At 49.1% G+C, this 17,010-nt stretch overlaps 1 protein-coding gene across 2 annotated transcripts; it reads right to left on the bottom strand.

The window, feature by feature from the left end:
• Positions 1-3,587: 3,587 nt before the first annotated feature.
• On the bottom strand, positions 3,588-16,790 carry LOC122220488 (UL16-binding protein 1-like). Of its 2 annotated transcripts, none has more exons than XM_042940069.1 (5): positions 16,434-16,790; positions 10,427-10,690; positions 9,918-10,190; positions 9,090-9,194; positions 3,588-3,933 (listed from the first exon to the last, which is right to left on the bottom strand). In XM_042940069.1, exons 1-5 carry the CDS (start codon positions 16,600-16,602, stop codon positions 3,773-3,775), a joined length of 972 nt encoding a protein of 323 aa, XP_042796003.1. In that variant the 5' UTR covers positions 16,603-16,790; the 3' UTR covers positions 3,588-3,772. The 2 variants fall into 2 exon arrangements, with proteins under 2 accessions (XP_042796003.1, XP_042796004.1); XM_042940070.1 differs by lacking the exon at positions 3,588-3,933 and adding an exon at positions 7,548-7,770.
• Positions 16,791-17,010: the final 220 nt, after the last annotated feature.

The following is a 17,010-nucleotide window of genomic DNA, read 5'->3' as shown; positions in this document are numbered from 1 at the left end:
GACGGGGGGACAGAGCTGGCCCGGGAGATGGGGGAGCAGAGCTGACCCGGGAGATGGGGGAGCAGAGCTGACCCTGGAGATGGGGGGACAGAGCTGATCTGGGAGACGGGGGAGCAGAGCTGACCTGGGAGACGGGGGGGCAGAGCTGACCCGGGAGATGGGGGGGCATTGCTGACCCAGGAGATGGGGGGGGAGAGCTGACCCAGGAGATGGGGGGGGCAGAGCTGATCTGGGAGACAGGGGAGCAGAGCTGACCCGGGAGACGGGGGAGCAGAGCTGACCTGGGAGACGGGGGGGCAGAGCTGACCCGGGAGATGGGGGGACAGAGCTGACCCGGGAGACGGGGGAGCAGAGCTGACCTGGGAGACGGGGGGGCAGAGCTGACCCGGGAGATGGGGGGACAGAGCTGATCTGGGAGACGGGGGAGCAGAGCTGACCTGGGAGACGGGGGGCAGAGCTGACCCGGGAGATGGGGGGGCATTGCTGACCCAGGAGATGGGGGGGGAGAGCTGACCCAGGAGATGGGGGGGCAGAGCTGACCCAGGAGATGGGGGAGCAGAGCTGACCCGGGAGATGGGGGGGCATTGCTGACCCAGGAGATGGGGGGGGAGAGCTGACCCAGGAGATGGGGGGGCAGAGCTGACCCAGGAGATGGGGGAGCAGAGCTGACCCGGGAGATGGGGGGGCAGAGCTGACCCAGGAGATGGGGGGGCAGAGTTGACCCGGGAGATGGGGGAGCAGAGCTTATCCGGGAGATGGGAGCCCGAGCTGACCCAGGAAATGGGGGGGCAGAGCTGACCCGGGAGATGGGGGAGCAGAGCTTATCCGGGAGATGGGAGCCCGAGCTGACCCAGGAAATGGGGGGGCAGAGCTGACCCGGGAGATGGGGGGGCAGAGCTGACCCAGGAGATGGGGGAGCAGAGCTGACCCAGGAGATGGGGGGGGAGAGCTGACCCAGGAGATGGGGGGGGCAGAGCTGATCTGGGAGACAGGGGAGCAGAGCTGACCCGGGAGATGGGGGGGCAGAGCTGACCCGGGAGATGGGGGGGGAGAGCTTATCCGGGAGATGGGAGCCCGAGCTGACCCAGGAAATGGGGGGGCAGAGCTGACCCGGGAGGTGGGGGGGCATGGGGGAGCAGAGCTGACCCGGGAGATGGGGGAGCAGACCGTCCCTGCCTCTATGGTTTTCACACCCATCGCCTCAGGTTATCACCATGATCACTCTGGCCATCCCCACATGGAAACCCGAACACGTCCTTGCTTGGTGTCTAGGCGGGCAGCCGGTATTGTGGGCACAATGGGGGGGACATAGGGGACCAGTGGTCCCTGACTACTGGGGAGGTCTTAGCCTGGTAGCAGGATGGGGAGACCCCCAGACTCTCCTTCTGCTCGATCCACAGATACCTTTTCCCATTCAAGGAGAAAATAGACTAAGACCTCCTACTCTACACAGTCCCCATGTAGAAAAATGAATTCCAAGTGACCATCGTCTTCACGGTCCTAAGGCTGTGGGAAAGTGGACGAAGCCTGTACTAGTGTGCTGAACCTGTCTCTACTCAAGAGCATAGGGAATAGAGCAAACTCTGTGATTTAACAGATATTTAGGAAATTAGTTCTGGGCGGATTCACTAGGCGCATATTCAGGAAAGGCAACGCTGTGTCGCTGTGTCGTTTGGAGGACGAGACACTCAAGGGAGGGTATTATGCTAAGTGAAATTAGAGAAAGACAAAAATCACATGACTTCACTCATATGAGGACTTCAAGAGACAAAACAGATGAACATAAGGGAAGGGAAATAAAAATAATATAAAAACAGGAACGGGAGCAAGACAGAAGAGACTCATAAATATGGAGAACAAACTGAGGGTTGCTGGAGGGGTTGTGGGAGGGGGGATGGGCTAAATGGGTCAGGGGCACTAAGGAATCTACTCCTGGAATCATTGTTGCACTGTATGCTAACTAATTTGGATGTAAATTTAAAAACAAAATTCAAAAAAAAGATGCATGCTATGACTTCAATCTTCTTGAATTTGTTGAGTCTTGATTTGTGGGCTAATATGTTATCTATTCTGGAGAATGTTCCATGTGTACTTGAAAAGAATGTGCATTCTGCTGTTTTAGGATAGAGTGTTCTGAATATACTATTAAATACATCTGGTGCAGCGTCATTCAAAGCCATCATTTCTTCATTCATTTTCTGTTTAGATGACCTGTCACTTGATGTGAGTAGGGTGTTAAAGTCCCCTACTATTATTCTGTTATTATCTAATAGTTCTTTAATATTTGTTATTAACTGTTTTATGTATTTGTGTGCACCCATTGGGGTGCATAAATGTTTACAATTGTTATATCTCCTTGTTGGATTGTCCCCTTTATGATATTATCTGTAATTATATATAATCAATATATAATTATATTAGTATTATATAAATATGTTTATTAATATCATTATCATATTCCTTGTCTCATTATTTTTCTTTTTTTTTAATGTTTATTGATTTTTGAGAGCAAGAAGGACAGAGTGTAAGTGGACAAGGGGCAAAGAGAGAGAGAGACAAAGAATCCGAAGCAGGCTCTAGGCTCTGAGCTGTCAGCACAGAGCCTGATGCGAGGCTTGAACCCAAGAACCGTGATCACGACCTGAGCTGAAGTCGGACGCTTAACCGACTGAGCCACCCAGGCGCCCTGCAAATGCACAAGTCTTAATTCAATCTGGATGAACAGCAGTTAGCTGTCTTATCATCTATGTTTTCTAGCAGATTTTTTGCCCTTGCAGCCAGACTTGCAGGCAAGCAATGGGGAAAAGTTTGGGGCACCTGAGGGAAGAATTTATATTGCCATGTTTCCTTACCAGTGAGGTGCCAAACCCATCTATACTATGATCTGATTTCACCTTCTACCTGACGTTTCCACATGTTAGCTTTAGCCTTCTTTAGCACCTTCGCTTTCATACTGTCTCAATCATGCAGCCATTAAACCAACATTTAAATAACTTAAAATTGGGGCACCTGGGTGGCTCAGTCGGTTAAGCATCTGACTTCGGCGTATGTCATGATCTCACAGTTTGTGCATTCCAGCACCACGTCGGGCTCAGCTGCTGACAGTGTGGAGCCAGCTTGGGATTCTCTTTTGCCCCTCCCCCACTCACACTTTTTCTCTCTTTCTCTCAAAATAAATGCATAAACTTAATAAATGAATACATAAATCTAGATAGTGATTCACAAATAAATAACTTAAAATTCACAATTCACACCAATGTGGTGATGAAGGGGAAAGTCTTCACCTCTTGAATCTGATAGAGTTCTGAATCTTGGTTAGGGCTCTATTTCCACCTACCCAAAGAGACTCCAGTGACAGAGATGTTAAGGAGGGCTGCCCATCCTTCACAGCAAGAGAGACCCCAGCCCTGGCCTTCAGGGCAGGCAGGGCTAACACCTGAATTAGGAGACCGGGGGGGGCGGGGGGGGGGGGCACCCTCAGCAGGAGAAAGCGCTGGATTATTGCATCATTTCCCACTAATGTCTTATTTCATTCCTGCTTGAAGAGTTTAGGAAACCACCCAGCCAATGACTCATAGTTCTTTTTTTTTTTTTTTTTTTTTTTTTTTGGTTCATAGTTCTATGCAATGAGTTTGGAGCAGGAAAGTATTTGGGCACACGCATGTACACACATACACAAACGCACATACATACACGTGCATGCATGCACACATGCACCCCACACACACACACACACACAGACACACACACACACACGGCTTGGAGGGCGATCTCACTGCAAAAGAGCTGATTCAGTTGCCTGCCCTCTCCTGCACCAAAGTGAGGGTCGGGCTCCGTAGAGATCAGTGTGCACAGCTCCGATCCGGGACTTAGCGGCTTTCCTGTCCACGAGGCCCTGGGCTGGCCATGCTGAGGACGTGGAGGAGACAGAAGCTGCCGAAGGCCGGAGCGAAGAGTCCGAAGGGAACAAAGAGGGAGGACCCGCCTTGAAAAAATGACCAGGCTGTGTTCCGAGTCACTCACCTTGTCACATCAAATTCTGAAACACGAGTGTTTCTTAAATTCCCATTTTTTGTAACGATAAAAATTTCTGAAACAGGCCGGAACTATAAAGAAGTTGCGAGTCTGTACAGACGCTTCTCTTCCTGAACCGTATGACAGTAAGCAGTCACACTAATGTCCTCCCGCTTTTCGTGATGTCCCCTGATGCCACACACTTTGGGATGTGTTTCCCACCCACCGGGACATTCTCCCGCATCACCACGGATCATCCCATACTGAGTCAGGGCCCCTGACCACCGCCTCGTCCTCAGACTCTGCTTCCAGTTGTTCCAACAGCGTCCATCATGGTCACAGACAGGGATGGACTTAGGCATTTTCCATTTCCTGGGTGTGCTGAAAATGGGGGTTACAGAGTTTTATGTGCCTTTTTGGTTGATTGCTTTAATTTTTACACGTGGTAGAGAGATTTAGATTCACGAGGCCACTGTTAGGGGATGTCAGCCAGATGTCCTCAAATATACATTTGAAAGCTGCGTTCCCCTGGTGTTCGGGTCCGTCTTTGTATCACTTTGGAAAGTACTTCCGATTATTTAGTCTTAAGCAGAGAGAAACAAATCTCTTAACATGGTGTATATGTTGTACTTCACTCGGATATCCTATTGCTAACGGTTGCTACGGCACATAACACCACAGCGAAAACACATACATCTCCACGCTTTTGGGTCTCCGTGTTTTCCAGCCTGGAAGGAACACTGGGATTGCCGTGCAGTGGGCTGAACATCAACTACTGTCTGGACGTGGTGAAATAGGGGGCAAATGAGTGATTCCATTTATACTCCTACCAACACCTAAGAGAACTCGTGTTAGTCTACTTCCTGTCCACCACTTGCTATAGATATATTTAGGATGTTGTCAAAAAGTAAACCAATAATAAAATAAAATTTTGTCCGTTTGATGCCTATGTGGGGCATCCCATTGTTATTTGTGTTATCTTGATTATTGAGGATGTGTTCAATGATTTCATAGGCTTATTTATCATCTGGAACTTACTCTAAGCTCTTGCACAACTCTTAGAATGACTTACGTATCTGTAGGAGCTCTTTACACATTCTGGATACCAATCCTTTGCTCATGGAAGAATAACTTAATTTTTAGAAGCAGATCTGTTTCTGCCAGGAAGATTCACTGTGCACTGAAGGAGGTGACTCAGTGGGGAGAGACAACAGGAGAGTCACTCCTGTAGATGGGGGATCAGGGGAAATCAGAAAGATTCTCGATGACTTCATATTCAAATGTTTGTTTGCAGTTGGCATGTTGGATTTGCATTGTTTGCACTGAGACCCACAGATGGCTCCTTGAAATGTGATTTTGGAGTGAGCCTTAAATTCTCTGCTTCCACAAGAAATCTAGCAGAATCACCAGTTAATTTACCCCACAAAGTGAGGAAGAGCAAGGAGTTCTTTATGGGATAAAACACAAATTCCGAGTTAACTACCATTTTTATTACAGTGATATTTTATTTAAATATATTTACATAGAAATTACTGAAGAGAATTATCACATATATATTGTTCTCTTTAGACGTCAATGAGGTCATTTATCAGAAAAAAATCCCTGAGTTTCCATAACTTCAAACGATATTTTTTGGCACAAGTGTCTGCAAGAACAAGGCCAAAGTGCATAGAAGAATCTCATATTCCACAACCAAAGGACGAGATGGAAAACGTTCTCTTTGTTGAGATTCCTTAGTCAAGCATTTAAACATTTCAGAGCAAGAATTCCATCACTTTGGGGCGCCTGGGTGGTTCAGTCAGTTAAGTGTCCGACTCTGGCTCAGGTCATGATCTCAGGGTTCGTGAGTTCCAGCCCCACGTCGGGCTCTCTGCTGTCAGCGTGGAGGCTGCCTCAGATCCTCTCTCTCCCTGTGTCTCTCTGCCCCTCCCCCGTGCATGCTCTCTCTCACAAGTAAAGAAACATTTAAAAATAAATAAATAAAATAATTCTATCACTTAGTCTCAAAAGAAAATGAAATAACATACTAAGAAAAAGTGCTAAATAAAAGTGCATTCCCCAGATGCATGAATGGACATGGATGTTACATGTGCTGCACCATGTGGTCTGATTTCTCTGGATTCTTTTTGGTTTTTTCATTTTTTTTTTAAACGTTTATTTATTTTTGAGACAGAGAGAGACAGAGCAGGAGCGGGGGAGGGTCAGAGAGAGAGGGAGACACAGAATCCGAAACAGGCTCCAGGCTCTGAGCAGTCAGCACAGAGCCTGACGCGGGGCTTGAACTCACGGACCGCGAGATCATGACCTGAGCCGAAGTTGGCCGCTTAACTGAGCCACCCAGGCGCCCCTGTTTTTTTCATTTTTTTAAGATTTACATTCAAGTTCGTTATCATATTAATGCCCCTTAGCCATTTAGCCTATCCCTCCTCCTACAGCTCCCACAGTAACCCTCTGTTTGTTCTCCACATTTAAGAGTCTCTTAATGTTTTGTTCCCATCGCTGTTTTTATATTATTTTTGCTTCCCTTCCGTTGTGTTCATCTGTTTTGTATCTTCAAGTCCTCATATGAGTAAAGTCATATATTTGTCTTTCTCTAATTTCGCTTAGCATAATACCCTCTAGTTCCATCCACGTGGTGGCAAATGGCAAGATTTCAATCTTTTCGATTGCTGAGTAATACTGCATTGTGTGTGTGTTTGTGTGTGTGTGTGTGTGTGTGTGTGTGTGTGTGTGTGTGTGTATAGATATATATAGATATATATACCTATTTTTAGTTTTTGGAGGAACCTCCATAATGTTTTCCAGAGTGGCTGCACCACTTTGCATTCCCACCAGCAGTGCAAAAGAGATCCTGTTTCTCCGCATCCTCACCAACATCTGTCATTGCCTGAGTTGTTAACGTTAGCCATTCTGACAGGTGTGAGGTGGTATCTCATCATGGTTTTGATTTGTATTTCCCTGATGATGAGTGATGTGGAGCATTTTTTCATGTGTCAGTTGGCCATCTGGATGTCTTCTTTGGAGAAGTGCCTATTCATGCCTTTTGCCCATTTCCTCACTGGATTATTTGTGTTTTCGGTGTTGAGTTTGATAAATTCTTTATAGATTTTGGATACTAACCCTTTATGTGATATGTCATTTGCAAATATCTTCTCCCATTCCATTGGCTGCCATTTAGTTTTGCTGATTGTTTCCTTTGCTGTGCAGAAGCTTTTTATTTGATGAGGCCCCAAAGTTCAGTTTTACTTTTGTATCCCATGCCTCTGGAGACGTGTTGAGTAAGAAGTTGCTGCGGCCAAGATCAAAGAGGTTTTGGCCTGCTTTCTCCTCGAGGATTTTGACGGCTTCCTGTCTTACATTGAGGTCTTTCATCCACTTTGAGTTTATTTTTGTGTCTGGTGTGAGAAACTGGTCCAGGTTCGTTTTTCTGCACATTGCAGCCCAGTGTTACTAGCACCACTGGGAAGAGACTGTCTTTATTCCATTGGATATTCTCTCCTGCTCATTAGTTGGCCATACGTTTGTGGGTCCATTTCTGGGTTTTCTATTCTCTTTCATTGATCTGAGTGTCTGTTTTTGTGCCAGTACCATACTGTCTTGATAATTATGGCTTTGTAATAGCTGGAAGTTGGTGATGTCGCTGGATTCTTAAAGTCTGGTCCAAAAACGAACAGCAAGTGATCCAAAGGTAGCCTAGCAAAACAGAATCGCTAAGCAGGACGACACTCTCAGGAGCTTCCTGGTATAATCAGCAGCCTTGAGAAAAGAACAGGTGTTGGTCTCGTGGCTGAGAAATTCCTGGGCCAGTTGTCCTGGGGCTGCCCTTCCCCACCTACCCCCGCACCCAGTCCAGCCCTCATTGAGGGACATGTATTTCCCTCCAGCCATCTCCCCAGCCCTGGGTCCAACCGCCTTTACAAACCTCCTCCCTCTGAAAACAAATCACTGAGTCATCCCCAGGTGCTGTTACCAAGGGTTTGGGCTCAGGAAGTAACAAATCATTCTGCCCACTTGACTCAGGTTCTAATTCTGCCTCTGATGGGCAGTCCTAGAGGACCTGGTGAGGGATCTGACAGCAGACAGGGGCCTGCACTTGATATCTCTAACCTTGCGAAATTTTGAAGCAAAGATCCTTTCCTCTCCCTTCCCTCCCAGCCTCCCAGCTAGCAGCACTCAGAGCCCTTAGCATGATGCTCCTTCCCCCATCCCGTCCATTCCTGGTCTGGCTCAGCTGTGAGCACCCCCAGCAATTCAGCCCCCCATCTCCAGGGTCAGCTCTGCTCCCCCATCTCCCGGGTCAGCTCTGCCCCCCCATCTCCCGGGCCAGCTCTGTCCCCCCGTCTCCCGGGTCAGCTCTGCTCCAAGCAGGGGTGCTCAGTGGCTCCGGATCTGAGGTCTGCAGGAAGCGAGCTGCCAGTGCCTTGCAGCAGCCTGAGCCGGATTTCCCACGCTTCTACATCTTGCCATGCACAGTCTCTACTGTTCACTTTCTGCCTCACATGCTAAGACCCAAGCCACTGTCTGGGGGAACACAGCGCTCAACTGCAGGCTTTGGAGTTGCCTCTGCCCGGCCTTCCCACTCCCTCCCCCGGAACAGACACTGGTGCCTCTCCTCGTAGGCCCCTGGATGGAGTCGCCTCCCCTGAGACATCACGTGGAGCCACCACGCCTCTCGTGCTCCACTGTGAGTACTGCCCAAGCCGTGTGTCCCTCTCCCCGCACACCACCCGCACTGGGCCAAATTGACTCTCTCCAACCTAGAATCAGGTCTGCGTCAGGCCTGACCTTGCTAGATCTCCTTAGCGTCAACAGGCCTTATGCATTGGGGGGCCCCTCCCCTTTCCCAGCGGCCTTAACAGTGAGGCCTTAGGACAACTCAGGGCTGAGCTTGTCCACGTTACTGCTAACAACTGACAGGGGAACTCATCACCTCGTCTCACTTCTGTGATGACAAGGTTCAGTGAGTGGGCAGGGTCGGGCGGGGGAGTCACCTGTCCCTGTCCTCACACCAGGCCATTTGCCCCTCCCCTCCCGCTCCATCTGCTCTCAGTACCTGTCACTCTAAAAGACTCTACCTTGGATGCCAATTATGATTAAGCAGCTGAGAATCACAGGGAGGATCCAGGTGATGGGTCTGAGGGCCCCGGACCGGGCCGTGACTTGCTGCGAGCCTGGCGGGGCTGAGATGGAAACACAAGAGGGTTTCAGACCCCAAATCCTGTTTCAGACTTAAATCGGAAGAGATACCCCCTCCGCTCCTCCTGCCGCAGATGATCCCACACCGCAGATGCTTTCTGTCACTCTACATTGTGGCAGCGGCTGTGACAGGTTCTGGGGTGGGAACCGAGGAAAGACACGGGACCTGTCCCGAAGGACCTCGCACAGCTAAACGGGGAAGCACGGGTTCCAACATAACTGGTCACTCCTGCTGTGGCAGAAGAGGTGGTCACGGAGCACGAGGGTGGTGACAGTTGACCCCCTCTCTGGAGCTAACAGTGCACGTGGCCAGGAATGATCCCCGGCCAGAGACAAGACGAGATGAGAAGATCAATGATTCTCAGAAAAGGGAAGAGCGAGAAGGAGTCTCTGGAATCAGACTGACACCCTCATGTTTGGGGCCAGGAGGGAATCCAAGAAATCCCAGAAAACTAAAGGACATGCAGCAAGGAAGAGATTTCAGGAGATGAGAAGGGAAAGGAAGGACGCTAGAACATATCTAGGGCCATTACTCTCCCCTAAAGAAATTCACCATGGATGGATCACCTTCTCTGTCTCTGTCTCTGTTTCTGTCTCTCTCTCTCTCTCTCTCTCTCACACACACACACACACACACACACGCACACTACAGTGGAGAAGGTAGGCCCGATTTCAAGAGAACAACTTCATCCAGTCTTCTGAGTTACCTGTTGTCTCCCACAGTTCATCCCAGTGCACCAATATTCGCTCAAGCCACTTGTTACAGTCTCCAACTGAGATCTTCATGAGGGTATTGGTCAAATCTCTGTCACTCTCCCATGAGGCCTTTATCTGTCGGCCTCTAGGACGAAGTGTCCAATTTCCACTCTCTGAGTTAAAGAAGTAGGATATCTGTTCATTGATGTGAAACTCCCAGGATCCGCTGGTGCGTCCGTTGTCCCCACGCACACACACCATCCTGCCCTGCAGGGAGAGAGAATCTGTCCCCCACCCCCACCATGGGAATGAAGTCAGCTTCTGGTCTTGACCGATCCCTTGTCCCACCCGCTGTCCACTCCTCGGCTCCCCTTCACCCTTCTTGGTCCAGTTCTGTCCCTCTTGACTGCCCTGGCTGCTGGGCCACGTGTGTGGGACCCATGTCTAAGTTGTACATGAACACAATAGGTGCCTGGCCCTACAAACTGTTCTACTTCTGCCCTGGGCCTTTCCGACTTACCACTGGGTGTAAAATCCGCTGCTTTCCAGTCAAGTAGTTTCTTCTTGAGCTCTTCTGCCAGGTCTTTCAGAGTTTCGGTCTGTCTCTCCCAAAACACTATGTCATTCACATTCCTCCCCAGAGGACCAAAGACTTCGACCTTCTTGTTCCCACACGCATAATACAGAAACATGTTTCCGTTGACCTTGCCTCGAATCTCACACCATGGTTGTCCAGGATTGGGCTTTGGTGTGATGGGGAATTCAAAGGCAGGAGAAAGAGCATCTGCAAATGAAAACGTAAGTTAGGGTTGGGGTTGGAAGAACAGACCCAGAGGCGTCCCTCTCCCATCCATGTGACAGTCATTGTATCTCTGCAGGGCTGGCCTAGCAGAGCAAAGGCGGCCCCTGCACAGCCCCTCCCCCCTAACAATTAAAGGCTGGCGCACTTCCCTTCTTGGAAAAGGACCAAGGATCGGGATTCCTCTGCCTGACCAGAAACCATACAGCCATGGACATGTTCCCTGTGTCTACCAGGCTGATATCCAGCATCACTCAGTCTCTAATCAATTCAGGCACGTGCTACGCTGGCCATGGGAAGAAGAGGTCTACATGCCGGCTGATGGTCAGGATCTATCCCAGTGTCTCTAAGAAGATGAGGGGCGCCGGGGTGGCTCAGTCAGCGGAGCGTCCGACTTCAGCTCAGGTCATGATCTCACGGCTCGTGAGTTCGAGCCCCGCGTCGGGCTCTGTGCCGACAGCCCAGAGCCTGGAGCCTGCTTTGGATTCTGTGTCTCCCTCTCTCTGCCCCTCCTCCACTCATGCTCTGTCTCTCTCTCTCTCTCTCTCTCAAAAATAAACAAACATTAAACATTAAAGTATTAAATAAAATTATTACTAAATAAAATTATAAAATTAAATTATTAAATAAAAATAAACATTAAAAAAATTTTTTTAATAAGATGAGAGACAGTGAGGGGGCCTACTCCTGAGGAGCTGAGTCAGGGCGGGGCAATCCAAAGTCAGGGAAGAGACATTTGCAATCCTGGGTCCCAGCATTTAGCACAGGCCTGGTCATGGTGATAATCTACCATTAGGATGGGCCTTGGAGGCTTGGAAAGAAGGATGGTCCACACGGCACAGACTAGAATATCAGGAATTCCATGACACATAGTGGTAAGGGATTAAAAAGGCCCGGAGAAGTGCATATGACAGAACAAATGTAGTAAGAAATGCCAAAACAAAACCAAAAATATGCCCATCGACTATGCTCACGGAGCGGTCTGGAGGACTCTCAATGAAACTCATAAAAAATGCATGGTCCCACTGAGAAGGAGAACTACAGAGCCATTTCCCCGATGAACATGGATGCAAAAATTCTCAACAAGTTACTAGCAAACCCATGCCAACAATCCATTAAAAGAAGTACTCACCACGATCAAGTGGAATTTATTCCTGGGATGCAAGGCTGCTTCAATATCCACAAATCAATCAACATGATGCCTCACATTAATAAAAGAAAGAACAAGAACACGATCCTCTCAATAGATACAGAAAAAGCATTTGACAAGATACAGTATCCTTCTTGATGAAAACCCACAAGAAAGGACGGATAGAAGGAACATACCCCAAGATCACGAAAGCCAGGTAGGAAACACCCACCGCTAATATCATCCTCAAGGGGGAAAAACAGAGAGCTTTCCCCCTAAGGTCAGGAACATGACAGGGATGCCCGCTGTCACCACCGTTGTTCAACATAGCGTTGGGAGTCCTAGCCTCAACAATCAGACAACAGAAAGAAATAAAAGGCATTCAAATCAGCAAGGAAGAAGTCAAACTTTCATGCTTCCTAGATGACATGATAGTCTATGTGGAAAACCCAAAAGACTCCACCAAAAACCTGCTACGACTGATACATGAATTCAGCTAAGTTGCAGGATATAAATCAATGTACAGAAATCTGTGGCATTTGTCTACACCAATAATGAAGCAGCAGAAAGAGAAATCAAGGAATCAACCCCATGGTACTGAAAACCATAAAATACCTAGGAATGAATTCACCAATGAAGTAAAAGATCTATATGCTGCGAAGTACAGAAATCTCGGAAAGAAATTCAAGAGGACAAAGAAATAGAAAAACATCCCATGCTCGTGGATTGAAAGAGGAAATATTGCTATAATGTCAACACTACCCAAAGCCATCTGCATATTCAATGCAATCCCTGTCAAACGGACACCAGCATTCTTCACAGAGCTAGAATAAACAATTCCAAAATTTGCAGGGAAACAGAAATGACCCGAATATCCAAAGTAATGTTGAAAGGGAACACCAAAGCTGAAGGCATCACAATTCCAGACTCTAAGCTGTATTACAAAGCTGTAATCATCAAGACAGTATGGTACGGGCACAATAACAGACACATAGATCAAAGGAACAGAGTAGAACACCCAGAAATAGACCCACAAACATATGGCCAACTAATCTTTGACAAAGCAGGGAAGACTATCCAGTGGGAATTAACTCTCTTCAGCAAATGGTGTTAGGAAAACTGGACAGCCCATGCAGAAGAACAAACCTGGGCCACTTTCTTACATCATACACAAAATAAACTCAAAATGGATTAAAAAAAAACACCTAAATGTAGGACAGGAAACCATCCAAATCCTAGAGGAGAAAACAGGCTACAATCTCTTTGACCTCGGCTGCAAAAACTTCTTACCTGACATGTCTCTGGAGGCAAGGAACACAAAAGCAAACATGAACTACTGGGACCTAATCAAGATGAGGTCCGTTTCCTTCCGCACATTCAACAAAACTAAAAGTCCATGGACGGAACGAGAGAAGATATTTGCAAATGAGATATCCGATAAAGGGTTACTATCCAAAATCTATCAAGAACTTATCAAACTCAACACCCAAAAAACAAATAATCCAGTGAAGAAAGAGGTAAAAGACACGAACAGACACTTTTCCAAAGAAGTCATCCAGATGGCCAACAGGCACATGAAAAGATGCTCAACATCACACATCATCAGGGAAGTACAAGTCAAAACCACAATGAGATACCACCTCACGCCAGTCAGAATGGCGAAAATGATCAACTCGGGAAACATCAGCTATTGGCAAGGATGTGGAGGAAGGTAAAGCCTTTTTCACTGCTGCTGGGACTGCAAACTGGTGCAGCCACTAGGGAAAACAATATGGAAGTTCCTCAAAAAATTAAAAGTATAACTAGCCTATGACCCCTTAGTTGCACTACTAGGTATCGCTCCAAAGGATACCAAAATGCTGATTTTAAGGGGCACATGCACCCCAGTGTTTTAGCAGCACTATCCACAATAGCCAAATTATGGGATGGGCCCAAACGTCCATCGAGTGACAAACGGATAAAGAAGATCTAGTATAAATACACAATGGAATATTACTTGGTGATCAAAAGGAATGAAATCTTGCCATTTGCAGCCATGTGGATGGAACTAGAGCATATCATGCTAAGCAAAATAAGTCAGTCAGAGAAAGAAATATCGTATGATTTCACGCATATGTAGAAAGTTAAGAAACACAACAGATGAACATAGGGAAAGGGAACGAAAAATAAGATACAAACAGAGAGGGAGGCAAACCATAAGAGACTCTGAAATACAGAGAAGAAACTGAGGGTTGCTGGAGGGGTAATGGGTGGGGGGATGGGCCGAATGGGTGGTGGGCATTAAGGAGGGCACCTGTTGGGACAAGCATGGGTGTTACATGTAATTGATGAATCCCTAAATTCTACTCCTGAAACCATTATTACGCCATATGTTAGCTTGGATTTTAATAAAATTCAAAAAACAGAAACCAAAAAACAATGCATGGTGAGAAGGCACCAAAATCCTGAAGAAGCTTAGTAATGGCAGGGCGCCTGGGTGGCTCAGTCAGTTAAGTGTGCAACTTTGGCTCAGGTCATGATCTCCCAGTTTGTGGCTCGAGCCCTGCATCGGGCTTTGCACGGACAGTGCAGAGCCTGCATGGGATTCCTTCTCTCTCCTTCTCTGTCTCTCTTCTCTCTCTGCCCCTCCCCCATTTGCGCTGTCTCTCTCTCTCTAAAGAAATTAAAACAAAAGAAGTTTAGTGATGGCTATCTCTGAAGGCAGAAGCTTGGCGGTAATGGGACGGTGTTGCAGAAATAGGCTCCCAGTGGTATTGGCGGTGGGAAGTCGTGATATAATAGATTTGAGGTATAGGTGCTCAACTGTCTGAAGCAGGGAGGCGGCAAGGATTGAAATGATCCTGGAATGATCCTAGACGCTGGAAAGCAGCCAGCGGCCTGACCCACAGAAAGCTGTCCATCCCTCTGGCTCACAGAACACATGACTGTAAAGGCAAAGTAGTTGGACAGCCAACCCGAAGACTGCTGGAGTTAAACAATAAAAACAAAGACCAATCCCCAAGATGGATGAGGAGGAAGCTGAAAGCAGTGACCCCACAGAGAGTCTGGATCCTCTGCCCAGGTTCCAGAACGGAGCCGCCTCTCAGAACTGCAACTCTTTACTAGAAGCAGAAGCCAGGTTCCAATCAGGAGGGACCCTTCAGGTCAACAGCAAGAGCAATGCTTCCTGCTGGCCTTCCCCAAAGAGTCATGTGGTCATTTACAGGGGTGCAGAGACCCTGGGGAGCAGAGACCACCCGGACATTTTCACTGCGTAAACCTACTGTGTGAGTTGACACCGTCCACAGGGATCGAAAGCGTCCTCAGGGGTCCCTGTTATTGAACTGGTGCAGGGCAGGGGGTGCCCCAGATAATGAAAAGACACCTCTCCCAGCCCCTGTTCACAGCAACATCATTTGGCTCAGGTACCCACATCACCATGTGGTCCTTTCACATCCCCCACATTTGTCCCGGGAGTGAAAAATCTTTGCAGTTGAATTACTTGTGGGTTGGGGGCTAGGTTGCAAGGAAATTCAAGTACAGTACTCTTACACGGCCTTCTCTTCTCTCCAAATAGAATGTTTAAAAAGTACTTATCCTGGATGCAGTGAGAGAGATGAGTACCAACATCAAAACCTCTCTGAATGCAAGGGCACGAAGGAGCCCTCTTCTATTTTCACTTAAATGCCAGCCCGGTGCAAAGATTTTCTGCATCTATTAAATATTTCCCAGGTCTCTGCTGTAACTAACCGACAGTGCTCTTGTAGCAGGGAAGCGGCCCTAACAATCCCTGGATGAATGAGTGTGGCTGAGCCTGCTTCCTCGGTCATAGGACCCTGTAGAAGCTGTGACATAGAGATATTGTGTTAGGAAAAGGTGCTCTGTGCACTTTGTGACATCCCCATTGGAATATCGGGAAGAGACCTTTACAGTGTTGGAGCCAGGCAATGCCACTTGCAGCAGGGAAAGTCACACGGAGTAAGAGGCTGCCGGTGAGGTCCAGGGGTCTGGTAGCCAGGAGGTCTCTGGCCATAGGATACAGACCTGCCCACTCTGAGCTGGGAGGTGCTGGGACGTGGCTGGTGGAAGAGCTTCTGGAGCCGGACGCGGGGGGGGGGGGGGGGGGGGGGGGGGGGGCGGTGAACCGAGAAGTCCAAGTGCTCCGGTAACGGGAATGGTGACTCGTGCGGGCAGAGTGGTGTGAGCCGCGTCGCGGGGCAGGTTTATCTGGCAGTTCCTTCGCTGAGGGATCGCCCTCCGTCCTGCCCAAAGCCCGGGGCTCAGGACCTGAGACTCAGGCTTAGGCTCCGCGAGGAGGCCGTCTTTCCCTCCCCCTGCTCCGGCTCTGCTGTCCCGCCACCACCGGGGCCACCCGGCCGCAGCAGCGCTTTCGGAGGAAACTGCCCATTTACAGTTACCTCTCCGGGTCCCGGGAACCCGCCACCCGCAGACGCCGCGGACGCGGAACAAGCCGGCCGGGGAATAATTGAGGAGTGGGACGGAGCGCCCCCCGGCGAGAAGGCTCCAGAAGCCCTCGGGGCACACCGCAACTCCTTCCAAGTCTTAAAGCTCCTCCCGACCGCCGCACTGCCCCCGCCCAGGTTCTACCTCTGAACTCACAGCCACGAGGCGCTGAAACACTGTCTGTTAGCAGAAACCGGAGCAGGAGACAAAGACGGAGAGTGGTGCCCCCAGGACGAGCCATGGTCGGCAGCGGCGGGGTGGCGTGAAGAGCACAGCAGGGCGGACGGGTATCCTCTACCAGCTCCAAGCTGGAGAAAAGTGGCATTCTTAATTAAAAAGTCCCGACTTCCTACGTGCTGGGAGGGTGGGGCGAGTGCAGCTTGCCCTAATATGGGTGTGGGAGGAGTAGAGGTTCCTGTGGGCGGAGCCAGTCACCTGCTTAGCAGCCTTCCTCAGCCTCTTCTGCCCTGGCGTCTCTGGACCAGAAGATGGAGAAAAGGGGGGGCGCCTGGGTGGCTCAGTCGGTTGAGCGTCCGACTTTGGCTCAGGTCATGATCTCACGGTTCGTGACTTCGAGCCCGACGCGGGGCTCTGTGCAGACAGCTCAGAGGCTGGAGCCTGCTGCGGAATCTGTCTCCCTCTCTCTCTGCCCCTCCCCTCTCTCTGCCCCTCCCCTCTCTCTGCCCCTCCCCTCTCTCTGCCCCTCCCCTCTCTCTGCCCCTCCCCTCTCTCT

Source organism: Panthera leo, chromosome B2, assembly GCF_018350215.1.
Source record: "Panthera leo isolate Ple1 chromosome B2, P.leo_Ple1_pat1.1, whole genome shotgun sequence".
Lineage (NCBI taxonomy): Eukaryota > Metazoa > Chordata > Mammalia > Carnivora > Felidae > Panthera > Panthera leo.
This window is presented reverse-complemented; position numbering and strand designations above follow the sequence as displayed.

What these genes read in the sequence shown, in the direction of transcription:
- LOC122220488 (XM_042940069.1), bottom strand. Translation starts at nt 16,602, where the DNA reads ATGCCACTTTTCTCCAGCTTGGAGCTGGTAGAGGATACCCGTCCGCCC. An exon ending in AGCGGATTTTACACCCAGTG is followed by an intron (nt 10,191 to 10,426) that starts GTAAGTCGGAAA and finishes GGTGGGGGACAG; the next exon opens with ATTCTCTCTCCCTGCAGGGC. An exon ending in AATCATAATTGGCATCCAAG is followed by an intron (nt 3,934 to 9,089) that starts GTAGAGTCTTTT and finishes GGCCTTCGGCAG; the next exon opens with CTTCTGTCTCCTCCACGTCC.